This window comes from Argiope bruennichi, chromosome X2 (assembly GCF_947563725.1).
Source record: "Argiope bruennichi chromosome X2, qqArgBrue1.1, whole genome shotgun sequence".
Lineage (NCBI taxonomy): Eukaryota > Metazoa > Arthropoda > Arachnida > Araneae > Araneidae > Argiope > Argiope bruennichi.
Genome location: NC_079163.1, coordinates 1,087,782 through 1,106,695, shown reverse-complemented (window position 1 = coordinate 1,106,695; position 18,914 = coordinate 1,087,782). Strand labels below are relative to the sequence as shown.

The 18,914-nt window shown below is 29.5% G+C and overlaps 1 protein-coding gene across 1 annotated transcript; it reads left to right on the top strand.

Moving 5' to 3' along the window:
* Positions 1-5,369: 5,369 nt before the first annotated feature.
* Positions 5,370-16,871, top strand: LOC129959945 (protein slit-like). Its single transcript, XM_056072860.1, has 4 exons — positions 5,370-5,446; positions 11,672-12,360; positions 14,643-14,791; positions 16,663-16,871. Exons 1-4 carry the CDS (start codon positions 5,387-5,389, stop codon positions 16,803-16,805), a joined length of 1,041 nt encoding a protein of 346 aa, XP_055928835.1. The 5' UTR covers positions 5,370-5,386; the 3' UTR covers positions 16,806-16,871.
* Positions 16,872-18,914: the final 2,043 nt, after the last annotated feature.

Genomic DNA, 18,914 nt, shown 5'->3' with positions numbered 1-18,914 from the left:
CCTTACAAATGCATTGCATATTTTTACTTCCAGTAATATGAAGTTGTCGAAAGTAGATCCACCTCTACCGAAACCACACATCAACGGGGAAATGCATCGTTCTTTCTCCAATTCGAAAATTAAACAAGCATTGATCAAGCGCTCAAAGGTCTTGCAAAGACAACTCTTCAAATCAAATTAGCATGTGGTTCAAAGAATTGGATGGTTCCTTTGCAGGTTTTAAGATTGAGATCGCAATACCTTCGTGATATTGGGAAGGATACTTCTGCCCAGCCCAGACAATATTAAATAAATGCAACAGATTAGAAAAAGAATTTTAATTCAAATGCCGAAGCATGTTATATGTCATCCCATCTGGTCCCGGATTGGCCATGTGCTTGAGACAAGGTCATTTCCAGTTCAAGAATCTTGAATACGCAGTTATATGTGAAGGTACTTCGAACATTAAACGTTGAGGCAACCGTTCCGTGTGATTCTTAATTGTCAGAAAAACAAGACTATAGGAATCAGTTTCAGAAACTTGTGAGAATGCTTGGCCGAGCATATTAATTACATCTAATGAAATGCATCTTATTTTCTCTCATTATATTACGAACGTAAGTTTCACTATAAATCCCATTAGCAAACTTTACCTTTTGCCTCAAAAGTTTACTGGAAGTAGAGGTTGATGCAAAATTAATACATGATTCTCCCTGACTACGACTTCAAATGCGACGAGCAAAGGCTTTGACTGTTTTGACGGAGACAAGGTTTTCTGTCTTTAGGTACCTTCTAAATTTGTTCCAAAGTCTCTTTTGGTTCTCGTAGCTATCGGGACAGTTTTCTTTCTACCACGGTTCACGAAATTTTCTTAGACGTGGGAGAAGTGTTTTGGATATTATTATTTCAACATTCATTATAGTTTGCTTCCGAAGAGTTCGGAATACTGAAGATTGTCTCAGTGATGTCTGCTAACTGCTGAAAAGCAATGCAGTTTGTCCGCCGAAATAGAAAACGCGGAGGATAAAGAATCGCACCGCCGCTATCAGCATGGGAGAAAATAATAGGAAAATGATCATTATTATATAGATCTTTGCTCACTGCTAAGATAAGCAACGACAAGATTCAGGAAATTAGATGACCAGATAGAGGTTATGAAAGCTACGCATGATTCACGGAAATAAATCTTCTCGTTATGATTGAGCAGATAGAGGCAATTATTAGATATAAAGTGTTTGATCTGTCGCCCGCAAGAATTTGTATTTTCCAAAATCTACAAAGGATTATGTCCTTTAAAAGTGCCGAGTGTTAGAAAAGGTGCAGGAAGCTGGTCAATCAGACTATTAAGTTCTTGATGATTAATGGTATTATGAAGTGGCAAATATATACAACAGATTGTAATAAGGTGTATGAACTTGAACAGCAAGAGCCTGTAAAGAAGTGTGCAAGATAAGAAGAGTATTTGGGTAAAGATTAGAGGTAATAATGCAAACACCACCGAAAGCAATATTACCAATGTTAGCATCTTCTCTAGTACAGTTATAGCCGCACATTTTAAAAGGAGCATTAGGCTTCAGGAAAGTTTCCTGAAGTGCAATAATAGCATGATGAGACTGGTTATTATCGCTTTTAATATCAACAATTTTGGACGAGAGACCGCAAACAATTCCAAGTGGCGTATGTTCTTATTAAGAACGTGAACTTTTCGCACCAGATTGATGAGTAGGCGTATTATCGCAGCTCATGTGAAAGTCATCCTCTTCCTCAGAGAGTAATTTCTTTGGGACTATTGGGATTGTCAAATAATGATGGCAAACACTTATGGACTAAGCCTCCTTTCGCAAGTCCAAGAGCAACAGCATTTCGAACAGGGGTGAAGATATCTTTTTCATATCTTTTTGTGCGAGACCTGTTTTTGAAAGTTTCAGAACAGCGGAGTTTTATGATTGTGATTGAAATTTTCTTTGTTTACGCCTGACAAATTTTGGTTTAATGTGCTCAGGTTTCTCAGTTTCAGCCTCCGCCGTAGTAACAGAAACATCCAATTCAGAAAACAGGGTTGAAATATTTTCTATCATATTAGATTCCAACAGTACTTGGCGGTCCATCAACTACGGAGGAATAACTATTTCTTGCTGTCAGTGTACGAGCTGTGACAATTCATCGGGCTTCAGGATATGACACTTGTTTAGTAATTGCAATAATTTCTTTTTCAGTTTTCATGTAGAGCATATACGGAAAAATGTTGCATGATGACCTTTGCAATTCGCACATTTTTCTTCTGCAGTGCACGTAGAGTTATCATGCGTAACTACAGCACAACGGGAGCATGTTAGTGTTCCGCGACAATTAGTTTTCGAATGGCCAAAACATTGACATTGGAAACAATGCAAAGGATTCGGTATATACGGTCGTAAAGCCAGGTTCAAGTATTCTGCTTTAATATATTGCGGTAGTTTTGGATAGCTAAAAGTGAGTACCAAATATTTAGTGTCAAGATGTTGTCCCTCTCTCCGTATTATTATACTGTGTAAATTTGTCACTCTTTGACTTTTAAGTTCTTTAGTTATTTCTTTTATAGAACTGTGCAATAATTCTCCACATGAAATCACTGCTTTTAAGGAATTCAGAGTTGCATGAGGAGTTATTGCGGCTAGTATGAGCTATGAGTTAGTATTGTTTAGGTATTTAAGATCTATTATATAAGCTGCTCTTTAGCAAAATGTTCTTTATTTTTTTCAATAGTGCCTGAGCACGTTATTTCTGAATATTGAGAAATACATCATCATTAATTATACTTGGAGATCACAAACTTTGCTTTACTCTGATAAAATCAATAATCTTGCACTATTTCGCTCATATTCAGTTACTGATTTAGATGTTGTATCTAACACAAAACTTGATTTCTCAAAACATGCTGCAAGCCTAATCTCGAAAGAATATTAAAAAAAGTATAGAGATATTGTTACAATATATTATTAAAGATATAATTGAGATATTAAAAAAGTCTCAACATAATCTCAAACATAAAATTAAAGAATTTTCTAATCTTTATTACTGCTTTATCTTATCTTGAACATTATATTCTTAAAGGAGATCCTGTCTATAAAAAAATAAAAGTTCTAGAAAAAGTATTATTAGCGCGCTATTTGTTTTACAAAACAATCCTTTTCATTCACATAATATATCTTCATCAAATCTACATAATGTGTTTGACATTCTTAGTTTGAATTCTCTACGTGATCTTCCTTGTGTTCTTTTTTTCTTCTAAATAAATAACAATATGCTTAAAGTGATAAATTAAGCTGTATACATTTTGCTGTATAAGCTACAATATTAGAATAATAACTTATTTCAGAATATGCTTGTCAAATTCGTTTCTGTAGACGAATTCGAGTTATATAAATTTTATTAAAATTTTTACCAATTTTTTTGAAGAATCTCTTATTTTCAATATGGTATTTTACAATTTTAAATTCCTGATGTGTGTTTTGATGTTCTAAGATGGACTGCATTCAACTTTTAAATTTCTAATATGTTTTTTTTAATGTTTTTGTGATTGTATGTCCTTAACTTTTAAATTTTTTATACGTTTAATATGCATAATTTTTCTAATATTTGATGTTGACAACTTAAATTTTAAAATTTTTTAGAAGGGTTTTAGATTGGCTGTATGAACATTTTAAATTCTTAATACGCTTTTTGTTGCTCTTATTTTCAAATATCTATAGTTTTTATTCTACTGTGTGTTTGATATTCACTTTGTAATGTACTCTCTAATAGGATTTTTTTTTCTGTAGCTTGCATTCTCTTAAAAAATAATAAATAAATAATCTGTTTACCTAATAAAGCTCTTAATATTTATTTAGAAAGTTTAAGTATAATTTCCTTGTGTGAGCAGACTTAAATGAGTAATCATATCATATGTCGTTTTCTTGGTGAGAAAGAGTGATCATTCCGAATTTTGAATTTAGTGAGACATCGAATAGTTGTTACTTATAACTGTGATTATTATTATCAGTTGTTTTTGAAATAACTGAGTATTTTTGCTTTAAAATTTTTTGATAACACAATTTTAACTCTAATATTAAAATTTAAATTAGATTTTTAAAAATCTAGTTTCTAAATTTAGTGAATTATTCACATAAAAATTCTTTGTATTTGTTAGCATTATTAATAATGCAAATTGTTTTGACATTTATTTGAACTTATAATATAAAAATTTCCTTTGACTTAAGTGATTTATAAGGTTACGTTTTATTTCTTTATGATTTAGTAAACAGGTGCACAAGCGTGATAGCGTGAGGTTTTTTTTTTTTGTAAAACAGGACTGTTAAGTGGGAACTGAAAAACATTTTAGTATAACAACAGTCCTCTAAATATCATAGATAAATGCTACACATTAACACATTTTACTATTTAAAAGCCATTGTATTGTGTTAGGAATGCGCAAGCATGCTATGATATACAATGCAACATTTAGTTCCTTGCTTAGATGATATGCGTGAATACTCATATCATCTAGTTTCATCGAAGTATGAATTGACTCAGTTGCAAAATTTCATTAGAAAAAACGAATGCCTAAAAATATTTTCAGATGTATATGAACTTTCTAAGCAGAGTTTTTAAAAAGGAAACGGAGGCAAATTAAACATAACTGCAAATATTAATATTCTACTGGATTATTGGAACTGTAATATCGACCGAGGAACTTTCAACATTAATACTTCTATGAATTCTATTTTTAATATGGTTTCATTCTTCTAACGAACCTGAGAAAAAGCAGAGATATCTCAAAATTGGAAAAAAAGAGAATAAAGTTATTGTGGAAGTGTTTAAAGAAAGGTAATAAAATGAAAATATATTCAATAAATATATTTTCAAAAAGTTGCAAATAAACTCAAAATATATTTTTTATCATATTCGCTATTTTGCAAAAATTATTGCTATTAAAAGCAAATTTTTAAATAAACAATTCAATTAAAATGGAGAGCCTACGTTTCGCAGAAACTTTTTTGTAATGTTACTTTTTCAAACACGCTTTGTTGAAATCCATACATTACCGCTAAAGTACTATCTTTTTATGAGAAATAATGCCCTCTTAAATTCAAATCTCCGTTATACTTTAGGAGTATTACCGCCTTTAAAGCAATGACGTCATTTACAAAAAAAATATTTGTGAATTTCGAATAATGTTTTATGAATTCAAATTCCATGTGTTAGTTAGTGTGCATTTAATTAAAGAAGGAATCTTCGAATGCCCTTTTCTGAAAAATAAATGCATTTTTTTTAAAGCCAATTCCAAGTTCTCAAAATAAAACAGCTTATCTAATTAGAACAGAGTTAGAGAAAAGAAACACCTGGAAAACTAGACAGAATTGAAACGAGATTAAAAGCAGAAATATCGATGCAATGCCAGTTCTTTGGGAACCACAAACAGAGACCAGCGCTTGTTTCTAAGAAAATGGTAATTGCCCAGATTATTCATTTTTTGATAAAAGTTTAAATGAATAAATCTTCCTTTGAATATATGTTTACATAAAACAGATGCATAAGAATTAATAGAAATTCTAAAGTATAGTGAAAAGTCTAATGATGTTTTGATTATGGAATTAAAAATGGCATAACTGCATTAATTGCAAATAACATAGATGATGAATTTTTAAATAAATTGAATTATCTTACGTGAATTTCAAATATCTCGAATGCTCTTTTTGAAATAAAATTTAGATCCAACGATTAAAGGGATTTATTTAGCATAATATTTTTAAAAAACTTTTTATTTTTCATTCACAGTAGCCAGTATTAGTTCGAAAAATTTCTTCAAAATTTTTCCTTTAAACATTAAATAGTTATGTACTATTTTATCTATGATCTTATCTACGAAATATTCAATTTTAATCATGAGAGAATTATAAATTTTTAATATTTATTCATGGGAGAATTATTAAAAAATATTTTATTTACAAAAATAATTGTAAATGCGATGTTATTTATTTAAGGAAAAAAATCTCGAGGAAAGATTTTCTCGGTTTGAAATTTCTTAAAATATTTATATTGTCTGTGTCAAGAAACAGTTTTCCAAAGAAAAATTTGTTTGATAAAGATAATTATTACATTAATTATGCACTTCAGCAATTTTAAATCTCTTGAGAAAATTAGTAATTGTATTAAAGAATTTTCTGAAATTAATTATTTTGAAAATATTTGCATTACTCAGTCAGAACATCAATCGTTTATAAATTAGTGATGAGCACAGCCTGACTTTACTGTAATACATTATTTTTAAATGCATTTTGAAATTATTAACATTTTTTATCGTTTTTTCCTTAATGCATAATGCTATATATTCTAATATTATATTTATTTCGATGTGCAATGTAATTATTTATTCACTTATGGGGCTTACTTTATGACATTTCAGATATGATATTGGTTAATGATTAGTAGAATCTTTTGCATAGATGATTGTTTGATAACACAAATATATATAAATTTTTGGTTATTTTGGCCAATTTTGGTTACATGTACTTACACCTATATTATGACATATATCTATAGGTACTACATTGCTTCGGAGTTTAAAGCACATAAATATAAGCCGTATCTTACATGGAATTATTTTTATTTAAATACATATAAGATTTTATCTTAATATAAAGAGATCTTGTGGCTATATACATAAATATGTGGAACATACATGTATGTATCTATGTTCCACATCTCCTCTTAAACGACTCGGCCGATTTTAATCAAACTTTGCGCACTTATTCTTTAGGACAAGATAAATAATATCGTCAGCGTTTCAAAATGCAAAAGTTAATTAAACATTTAATTATTTATAAATTAACGAAAATTTCGCCATTTACCTGTAAATTTCGTAACAAATAATTTTACCAGAAATATTTTAATATCATCTTAAAATTCAAAATTTTACCTTTTCAAAATTCCAAATTCCTTTCTGCGAAATTTTTTCTTCAGTTATTATAAATTCTTTAAAAATGTTAAAGTAGACGATTTTGAAATGCAGTAACAGTAATACTGATCTACACTATCGCTATTTTTCGGAATTTTTTTCATTGGTGTAAACTAAATTTGTAACAAAAGAACTGAAAGAACTATTTGATATACCCTTCATTCTCTAGGGAGTACTTGCTTAAGGGGCCAGTCAAGTGGTGTGGCATAGTAAAAGGATTTTATGTATTTTAATAATTTACAAAAAAATGTTTTTTACATTAAAGATATAATACAAGCAAGTATTTTAGAGCAACTCTGAATGTATCAATTAGTATCTTCTAAATGGAAAGGTGGACTGGCGACAGTCAGGTAGAGGGTTTCGTATTCGAGTTTTCACCAAAGAAACCCAGGATACCCAGATCACGTAAAATATACCAATATCAAACGTTCTCTTGTTAGTATGGAAGGGACAAATCAAAATGACGTTATAAAATAGTCATTGCTAAACGAGTTGTTAATCTAATTAAAAGTTCTATTCATCTCAGAGAGGCAATTCATTTGAACTAGAAATGCATTGCCTCTCATCCTTAGCAACTTGAAGAATTCGAAAGTTATAGAGGGAAAAAACTTGGAGGGTTCATCGTTTCCTTTTTGTTTACCTTGTCTTGATTTTTTGGTAATGGAAAGCTAAATTATTATATTACTTTTGTAAATAAATAGAATACAATAAAATGTTTGGCTATATGATATAGCTGCATAAATATTTTCTCCAACATATATTTATTATATTTATGTGTTGCCATTTGATATTATGATATTTATTTATTATATTTATTATCTTTTAGTTTTCATATAATTGTTAAATATATCTGGGTCCAACTCTTTACAGACTCTATCTTATATTTATTGGCTGGAAGCAAATCCTATGCAACACATTTTTTAAAGTTTTTCCTTCATGACATTTTACTTGCTTTCTAGTAATTTTGAAATAATAGACGCATTTATATTTTCTAAATCATTTTGCTGATACATTTTGTTGTAATGATTTGAAAAAAATGGATTATAAAATTATTAAATTTAAAATTTTATAATTTCTTTGCTGAAATAAAAAGTAGTTTAAAATGAATTCCTCTATATTGCTGCTTTGATTTCTTCTTATTTTTAATTTGACACATTAAGCAAGGCTAGCAATTATAATAAATGGGTTTTCCTTGATTTGAATTTTTTAGGAGGTTCTATTTATTTTCACAGTTGAAAATTTAATTCGATACATTGTATCTTATCCAGATTATTAGATGAAAAACTTCCATATTTAAACTAGAAGCTCATTTCAAAACTTAGTGCTTTTCTTAATTTTGATTGTGTTTTCTTTTTAAATGAATTGAAATTTTATAAAAGTAAATCTTTATCGAAAAAATAATATTACTAACCTTATAAAATGCATTTGAATAAACAGCATAGTCAAGAAATGCACAGCAGTTTCAGATAAAAAAAAATACACTAACATAAGAAGGTAAATAAATTGAATCAAACTTTAAAATTCCAACATCTTTAATTTTCTAGACTGTGGACCGAATTGGTATTGTTTAGCTTAGAATTTACTGATATCACCCTCCACTTAGCTAGTTGCTGGAAGATAAAATGTAGTACTTATTAAGGTGTAACAGGAAAAAGACGAAAAATATTTGAAACCAAACAATAAATTTCAATCCACATTTATAATCAAATTCACATCATAAACAACTCCATTCTCAATTGACACAAGTAAAAGATCAGCCAGATTCCTAAAACTCTTCGCTCAGAAAATTATTCATTTGAAATGCTAATGAACTTTCTTGTTTAAGGAAAATTTATTCAATGAAATTTAGTAAATACTGTTTAGATATTAAAAATTAATATTCAACCAAGAACCAATAACAAAAAAAAATTATTTTTCTGAGAATTTGAATGTTTTTTAAAATTTTTGTAAGAAACTTTGGGGAAAGTTAAATTTTGTTGTCATAATAGTAGCTCAAATATTATTAGAAATCTCGATTTTTTTAGAGATATACTCACTGTTAACTTCATTTCAATCATTTAACTGTTTACCATCATAAAAAAATAAAAGCGCGCGAAAACAGAACAAACACAGATGACCAGATTTGCCGATGAGAGTTTGATGATGCCCTATCTTTCAATTAAAAAAAATATTGTGCTTCTTGAATTCCCTAAGATAATTGACTTATAATTGTTTTTATTGACATTATTTTTTCATTTGGGGTTTGTTTTTTTCGGAGTTCTAGGGAAAGAAACTTTTTTAGTTTAGCATAATTAATTTTAATATAATTAAAAGAAATAGACCAAACAATTTCTGGAAATATTTTAAACCTTGACTATATTAAAAAGTGTTTCAGGTTGATTAGATACTAAAATTAAATAAAACTGAAAAGTTTAGCAGCAATATTGCAGGCTTAATATATCAGTGATGTTAAATGATGATATTTATTATTAAATCTAGTCAGAGGATTTCAAAGAACATTTCTTTTATTCTTAGCTTATCGTTTAGAATCTCACTAATCCCGAAAGGTGACGCAACTTCAAAATATTTATTTTTAAAGGAAAGACAGACGAAAATTTTTATTGCAACATAAATTATAACAATTAACTTTCAGTACAGCTTAAAGGTATACATTAAACCTTACAATTCTAAAGATTTAAGATGTGAAGGGATGTTTCAGATTTCTCCCAGTTTTCGGTAGTGACATTTTTCTTATAGAATAGGCTATTAAGAGGCTATTTTATGGCCATTTTAAAATAGTACATATTAAGATGTGAACTTAGCTCAGCTACAATATAACTTTCAATGATCCCCACTCCCTCAAATTTCTGATTCAAAATGTGACGCACAAATCCTGAAAAGTATCAGAATACAAACAAATATACGGTCTCAATTCAAAAGGTCACATAATTTTCAATACTTGACTTGCGAAGATGACTATAGTTTATGAAGTTCTTGTTTCATCATTATGAATTTTCTGTTACGGCGAAGTGTCACGTAGCACTATCTAGAAATTTTCCAGACATTCAGACCTAAGACATTCTGCCTGTATCAAGCAATTCGGCGAAATGTCTGGAGACAGACTGGAGCAAAGTTTCCAGAGACCTGGGTGGCATCATGTCTTTTTTTGGCACCATCGTTCGGATTAGTTCTCCTAGATCTTGATAAGACGTTTCTAAATTAGACCTATTACTGGAATAATATACAAATGAATTTTTTGGAACTGTTACTTTTTTTGCTAGTGAGCACTAGAGAGAATTAATTTTACTGATAGAAGGTAATTTTGGCATCTATAATTAGATTCGATTATTTCGTTTTTACAGGGTGCGGCGCAAAAACTCGGACAAAGTTATTACATTATAGAATAGAAGTTAATTTATTTCTTTTTAATTTTTGTTCATTTCTTTTTGTCTACCACTTCAATTATAATATATTTTATAATGTATCTTTTAGTTTATGCACTGATTTTTAACCTTTTTACAATGCCAAGCAAAAGATATGCTATTTTAAATTGGGAAACGAACAGTATGAAATCGTTCGTTCGTTTAATGTGCCTCGGCAAATAGTGTCTGATGCAATCTACCGTTTCAAAGAGCTTGCAATGATAGTCAAAGTTCAGGAAGTGAACTAAAAAGTATGGTGAACACTTTCAGTAGCAGTAAGTTATCAAAAAGCGAGTTCAATGAAATTCGAAGCTTTCCATGAGAAAGATCTCTAGTGAACTGAAAAGAAGGGATCGATCAGAGCAACGAATGGCAAAATCAGAGCTTGTACTGAAGCCTTACAAGGTCCAGAAAGTTGAGTTTCTCAATGAAGAAAACAAACTCGTGCGGCTCCAAAGACGCTGGAAACTTTTGAAATGGGCCGCATGTCAGGACTGAGAGAGAATCCTTTTCACTAATGAGAAGCTCTTTACCGTTCAAAAGTTCGCAACTCCTAGAACTATAGGATCTGGTCTGTAGACGCACCAGGCACTTCAGCAATTGGTGAACATCGCAAAAATTCAAAGTCGGTCACGGTCTGAGGCATAATTTGCGAAAGCTGCAAAACATCTCTCGTTTTTGTGGATGAGGTAGCTAAAATAATTAAAAAAAGTATACCAGTAGGACATTCAAGAAGCTGTTATATTTCCGTGGGACAAACCGCACTTCGGAAATGTTTAATTGGTGTTTCAACAAGACTCTGCATCAGTTCACAAGGCTAAAAAGACAGAAGAGTGGTGGAAGGAACATTTTCTGGTCGTGATATCATCTGGAGAATGGGCACAACACTCGCCGAATCTCAATCCCATGATTAAATAGTAAGGTCCATTTTGAAGTCAGAGAGGCTTGCACTAAACGACATAAAAGTTTGGACTCTCTAAAGTAATGACTTCTGCTGGAATGGGATAGATTAAAGGAAAAAGACTTGCGGCCCATTGCTGAAAATTTTAATAAGCGTTTGAGCCTCTGTATCACTGCAAAAGCCGTCCACTTTGAAACCAATTAAATTTATTCATCAGAAAAAGTCTACTCTAATTATTATTTGTAATATTTTGTTAATTTATTAATTTTTAATCAAGTTATATTAAAATTTGTTTGTCCGGGTTTTTCTGCCTCACCCCGTAATTATGTATCTATTTTCTTTCATTTATGTACATTTCTTTTTTAATTATGAGCAGCACTATTCTCTAATAACTGAGGACTATTTTTTTCCCAGCTTGTCTTCAGAAGAAATTCGGGTGTTCATTTAGCAGTTCCACTTGCGTTGTTAGCGCTAGGAGTGTTGTCAGCTGCAGCTCTTCATTATGAATGTCCCGAGCCTGTTGATATTTTTCCATGCTACTGTGAAGAAGAAGATGAAGAAGCTATGATGTTCTGCAATCATTTTTGGAAACCTGATCAGATATATAAGTCCATTAGAGGTTTGAAAAAAAATAATGGAATTTACAAAATGTCTTTCTTTATGAACAGAATTCTGGAACCCGTAAATGCCGATGCTTTTAAAGATGCTCCTGTCGAAAGGATAATGTTTGAAAATTCGACAGTTACTCTCTTGGCTCCTCAGTTTTCGGGACTCGAAGATTATCTTGTCAGCTTGCAAATGAGAGCTACTTTTAACAAAACAAATCCTGTAGGATCATGGTCCCTTAGTCATTTAACAAAACTCAAAGAGCTTATATTCGACAAGAACAAAATAATGACACTTGAAGACGATTGGTTAGCAAGTGCACCAAAGTCCCTGAGATCTATTTCATTGGAAAATAACAATATTATTACGCTCGGAGACAAAGTATTTACCAAAGCCACAAACGTTATGTTTCTGATCTTGGATGGAAACAGACTTACTGCAATGAAGCGAAGTATGTTCCCTAGTCCAGCTGAATCACTACGTTCCTTGAGTCTCAAGTAAATATTTCATTACTTATATTATTATATACCTTTCTTTGAATTACAAAAAATTTTAAATCTTTCTGTTTTACTTTAGCATTGTGAAGTTTACAAACTATATTCAGTTTCAATAATGAAACTGAAATTAAATTATAAATTTACTAAGGCAAGGAGTTCAACTTACTGAGGTAATTTTATTAGCTTATGAATTTGAATTGGGTAATATAAATTTAAAAACTAAATAATGCTAAAGTTTCATAAATGCTTGTTCTTAATATTTATATTCATATGATAAAATTCGTAGAACATTTTCAATTCAGTAGAATTACATGAAAAACTATTACTTACAAAAGCACTGAATTCGGCTGAATTATTTTGGTTTTGCTGTTTGAAACGGCATGACATGTGAGCGATGCTTTTTTAAGTCTTTGGTTATTTCAAGTTTTTAAATCGTAACTTTTAAAGCAATTATTCTGTGTAAAATATTAAAGTTAGCCGATTTTTAAAGTTAGTCGATGTATTTATATAAATGAGTTTTTTAATTGTACGAGATTTTTCTTAAATATTAGATTATAGGACAAATTATTTTACTTTCCAGTAAATATTGGTATGTCTACACAACTACAGCGTTTCAGCAAAATATAAAAAGAAGATAATTAGGATAATGAATTCATAATTAAAATGTTTATAAATTGAATCGATTTTAAACAAGTGCTGTGCCCAATGGTTACCTAAAGACCTGGGTGAGCATCCAAATGCTTTTCTTTACCCCTACGTACTTTAATATATCAAGATTCGGTTTAAATCTGTATATGAAAGGAATGTTATTATACGAAAAATTTGTACTAAAGCCGTCTCTTCCTATTAGCGCAAAATGCCAACAATATTGTAATGATAACTTTACTATTTTTTTATGGCATTTAGCACATGAAGTAATATAAGTGGGATATCGCATTATATATAGAGAGAGCTAAAAAAATGGATATTTCTGGAGAGTAGTTACATGGAAACGGAAAGTAGTTAAAAATACTTTTACGACTGCAAAGAGTTACAGAATTAATATTTAATGTAGTCTTCTTAATTAACAGATCATACCAGATACGTGTGTGCTATTAGATAAAAGTATATATTCATGTCCATTTGAAGGTTTCTGAGCCCTTTGGTGTGGTATAGAAATTAGGCAGGTGTAATTTTCGTCATCTGACGCTGGTTCAAAATTATGAGGCCCATCCCGATATATCCTTAGAGTTGCTTTCAAACGAGACATTGATATAAGCAAATTAAAATAAACTGGAAGTTTCCGAGGCAAACTTCAAAATCAAAATCAATTATTCATCTAAGAATCCTGCGGATCTTTTGAAGTAACTTATCAAATAGTCTGAAGTTAACTTTTAAAGATAGATATTCAAAGAAAAACAGTATCTGCTTGTTTTATGCTAAATCCTATATAGTAGAATATTTTTTGCTTACAAATTTTCATCTTTATTGTTTTTGTTTTAATTAAAAGGAAGCATCTTACTTAAATGAAAATGAATGAAATTTGTAAGAGCGAGGCGAAAAGTAATTTGGACTCATTTCAAATATTCGATTATATTTCAAAGTACACAATTTTTTAAAACAAATTTTTATTGCCTAGTGGTTGAATTAAGAAATCTCATTTTCAATACGAAAATACGAATTAGAAAAATATAACAACAAATTAATAGAAAAGTTTGCTGCATTATTACGAAATGAGCTATTAGGAAATAATGATTTATTTTACCAGTTTAGATTTTTCTGAAATGTGACATAAATAAAATTGATTTATTCCGGTTATACAAGCTATTTATTTTGAAAAATAAATGAGAAATATTTGCAAAAAACTGCACTTGACATTGTTTGAAGATTAATATCAACTTTTAATTTTCGACCTAATAAATCTGAAAAAGTTGGATATAGTTGTAATATTTTTTCTCTACAAGTATTTTGAGGATGGTTTATAGATGTTCAATAAAGTATATTAAAAATAATTTTACCTAAGGTGACGAGAACGAAGTTTTTACTTAGATTAAAATATATGAGAATAAACAGATTTTCTCAATTGTTTATATTTTCGTTTAGCATAACAATTATTAAAAGAATCATAGATAATAAGTATTAAAATGATATTACTTTTTGGTTTGTTTAAATACTAAAATGATTTGTGTAAATACTAAATATGTTTGTATAAATCTCTAATAGTAGATTTGCTTTGTATAAATAGCAACTAAATAAAAAAAGTTTGTTTACATAAATGAATGCTCATATATATTTTATTTTAGCTTCAATCGTTTGCGATACCTTCCATATGATCTGTTCGTAGACATGCCAAATCTTCGGATTATAGAGATTCAACATAACAGACTAACAACTTTAGAGGAGCCAATCTGGTCTGTAATGTGGTCCCAACTTTCGAAATTAGATCTTTCAGGTACTACTGCTAGCTTATGTATGGAATCTATCATCGAATTTATATATTATTATTATTCTTTGTTTAGATCATAATACATCTCAACACAAACATCAATATTCATAAATAATTCTATGCCACTTTCAAACAAATTAAACGTCACACAAAATTAAGCACAGCATTAAATTAGATAATCCTATTTTTAAGATAATTATCGAAGCTCCTTTCTGATACTATAGGAAAATAGAAGAATAAATGGATTAATTACATTACAGAAATTTTTATGTGGATGATCCAGTTTTACGTTCCTCTTAAAATAATGTACAAGTGAATTCACATGAATTGATATATACACAAACGAAGCTTTAATATTACGAATACAGTTTAATCTATCAAGAGATTTGTAAATTAAAGAGAAAAAAAATCGCAACTTTGCCAGAAACTTCTGTTAATTTATAGACATTGGCTGTTTTGATTTCAAGAATGCTATTCTCAAGAGTAGCACTATCTATACATCGATATATTTGTTTTCTGTTATTTTTGTGTTTGTACATAGCATTTATTTGTATTTGCATTTTTTGGGCTGTTCCGTGTTTTTCTCTTTATTATTTTGATTTCTGTTCCCATTTCTAATTCTTCGTTAATATTTTTATATTTTTTGTCTGAATTTTGTAATCACAAACAAACTGTGTTTATGTAAAAGAGCACAAGTTTTCAGTTATCTCTGATGGTTTGCTTTAAAAGCCAAAGCAACTTCCCATTTTTTATTTCAAATAGCTCATTGCTTTCGACTTTCTTTGTCCAATATTAAAATCCCCTAACCAAATTTCAATCAATAAGTGTTAGGCGTCGAACAATAGTCACTGGGGTGGATATAACGGGAGCATCTTTCCATGTCTCCCCACATCATGCCCATTACACTGTTTAAATAACCATAGGGTTATAGTTGCAGGGGCATGAAGCGGTGTTGTGTATGCAGGCTTCATGATCGTTCAGTCTGCTGTTGTGAATGAAACGTGGTTCTGGCTTAAAAGTATGGAGAATGAAGTGCAGACTTAAGTTTCGCACTCATCTTCTGATTACAGTTCCAAATTGTGAGACTGGTTCTAAAAAAGTCCTCATGTAGCTTCATAGTGGAGTTTATAGTAAATCCTTTACACAAGAAGGAAGTATCAGAAAGATCGTGTCACAAAAAGATTACTAAGAAGCAATTATGGGCATTCAGAGGGAAAAAAATGCGATTAAAATCACCATCACCAGCTTTTTTTAAGGAAGAATAACTTTTATTGTTCCGCAATAAAAATGCAATGTTTTTATATTTATTAATATGAATGTAAAACGGCATATAAGTGAATGCTATTTTTGTACATACTTATTTTAAATATACAAATGTAGAAAAATATTATATTTTATATGTAAAGATGGAAATTAGGAAAATGCATCAATCAATCATGGACATCAAATCAAATGATGCTGACATCTTTGCCTCATTTCATATGCTGCTCAGATAATATAATTACTTGTCTTAATGTTTATTTTCGAGATTTGTATGTAAAAATAGTTCTTAAAATATGTACAATTCTTTTTTCTTTTTTTTTTTGTCTTTTGAGCTCAGATTTTTATCAAATTTTTATCTTGCTTTAAGTTGCACATTATCATTCGAAGCATTTTTATTTCCTTAGTTCAGGCTACAAAAAATTTCGAACTAACCCAATCTAATTTTGTCTAATTTCGAAAGAAATATAACGAAAGATTTCAATAAAAAGCGAACATATTCATTTGGCTTACAAGCCTAAAAATAACTGCTCTTCACAAAAGTTGTTCCATTTAAATTAGGCTTTTTGATCTATTAATCATAATTACATTTGACATTTGACTTTTGCTTTCTACAGAAAATCCATTGGAATGCGATCGCTCATTGAAATGGATTGTTTCTGCTGATACAAAGCCTGTGCTTCTGTATGGAGAATGCCAAGCACCAGAGAAACTGAAGAATAAATCCTTGAAATCTTTGACGATGGCAGATTTTAGTTAAAGTAGAAGGGAAAGGAAAAGGCTTTTTCAATACAAATAAAGTTAATATTTGTGTTCTAAAAGTTAATTATTTTTGTTCTTTAGTTACATCAATAAGTCTCAAATTCACGTAATTTAACTGTAAAAATTGTTTTTAATTAAAATAACATACACGGAAAAAGCAACAGAATAATGCAGAGAGACCAAGAAAAGTGCCGGTATATTTGGCAACTGACTGGTTTTGTGGAGAGTGCCATCGCAAATTTGTTTTTCATATTTTCTTAGCTAACGATGGATAGGAACCCGAACTATGAAGGCAAAGGAGATTACTTGTTTTCTCTTAGCAAGGCACTAAAGCAAGACGTTTTACAAAGTGTATTTAATAATCTACGATACATTACATTAAAAATAATGAAAAACTCCGACGTTCTTTAAAAGATTTAATTGACACCATTTCTATTTTTAAAATTATTTGTATTTTTATGGATATCATTATGTAAAATTCAATCATAACCAGACAAATATTTACAACTTTTCTATGTTTGAAATAAAATTAAGACTAATTTGAATTAAAATTACATTTCAAATTATTAAAATGTAATTTTTAACCAATAGTGGTTAATGGAATTTTTTCCAATGTGAAATATTTTTACTAGTTGCAACCGATATTTTTAATTTTCTCGATGAAAATTTTAAATTTAAGAATGATTTTAATCCTTGCTTTAGGTTTTTTGAAGGAATACTATGCTATCACAAAATTTCTCACCCATCAGTAGCTCTCTTTTAACATTAACTATATAGATAGTCAGATAGTTAATGATGTGCATATTCGTACCGACAGCTTTCAATCTGTTCAAGGAGAATTTTCTGAAAATTATATAAATGAATGCCTTTGTAACAGAAAGTTTATTATTGAAAAATTCATTCTTTATTACCAAAAAAAATCTCCCAAATGATTTTTCTTAAAAGAATAAAAGGTAAATCAAGAAATTTAGTCAAACAAGACATGAAATTTATAGAAATACTTTGAACCGTGTCTCATCAAAATCAGGAAGCATGAAACTTTTAATCCTTTAAAATACTTTTCATTGTAAAATTTAACTACATTTTATAGACCTGAAGTTACAATTTTTACTTTTTATAATATTTTTAATAATTTAACAGACTATAATTACATACTTGTATAAGATAAAATATAGAATTTCTGTTTGTATTCATATTTATAATTTAATAATTGAATGATAATGTGAAAGAATATGCATTTTCTTAAAAACATGTAATAAAACAGTTTAAAAAGGAATATAAAAAATTAACTTTCAACAGAATAGACGAAAAAACAATAATTCCTTAATGCCGATGTTATTAAAGTAAATAATAGCAATCCATTTTGACAAGAAAAATGCGAAGTATCTATCGTATTTTTAGTAGAGATTTTAACAGGTTATCACGCAACAAAAGAGACTTCGGCTTTCACGGTATTAGAGACAACATTTCAGCTCACTTGAAGTGAAATCAAAGGCGACACAAATAATTCAATTTATTGTATTTTTACAAAACTCTTAAATTGACAGATAAAAATAACCGATTTGGAAAATCAGAAATAATGGCTTTAGACAACCCGATTTACGGGAAGGGGCATCCATTAACGCTCAACATGCTTCAACAAGTTAATAAAAATCTGAGATTCTTATTATATAATAAATCAAGTTTTAAAAATTTTATGAGCTTACGATATAGAAAATTTTAAAACTACAAAAGTATTTCAATAAAACTGCATTCTTCATGTGTTTTCTACATCATACTAATAAATATAAAACTTAATATTCATTATTTTGGAAACTTTATGTAGTAACTTAACAAATACATTTCGTAATGAATACATTCTTTTTAGCATTCTCAGTACTGTTATAGCCAGAGAGAGAGACACTAAGTAACAATTTGGAAAGTTCCACCATGTTAATTGAAATGCTTCTAGATATTAAAATAATATTAAAGAAACAAAATAACCTCAAATTCATTGCTTATTATGGAGTATCTCCAAATGTCACTTATATGAAATATTAAATTTCTCAAAAAATGAAATAATTGTTTTCCATATTTTTCTATTGTGATGCAATTAGAAGCAATTCCA

Excerpts from the sequence above, each read along its gene's own strand:
- LOC129959945 (XM_056072860.1), top strand. The coding sequence starts at position 5,387 with ATGCAATGCCAGTTCTTTGGGAACCACAAACAGAGACCAGCGCTTGTT. Across the intron at positions 5,447-11,671 it reads CGCTTGTTTCTAAGAAAATG|CTTGTCTTCAGAAGAAATTC; the intron begins GTAATTGCCCAG and ends TTTTTTTCCCAG. Across the intron at positions 14,792-16,662 it reads TTCGAAATTAGATCTTTCAG|AAAATCCATTGGAATGCGAT; the intron begins GTACTACTGCTA and ends TGCTTTCTACAG.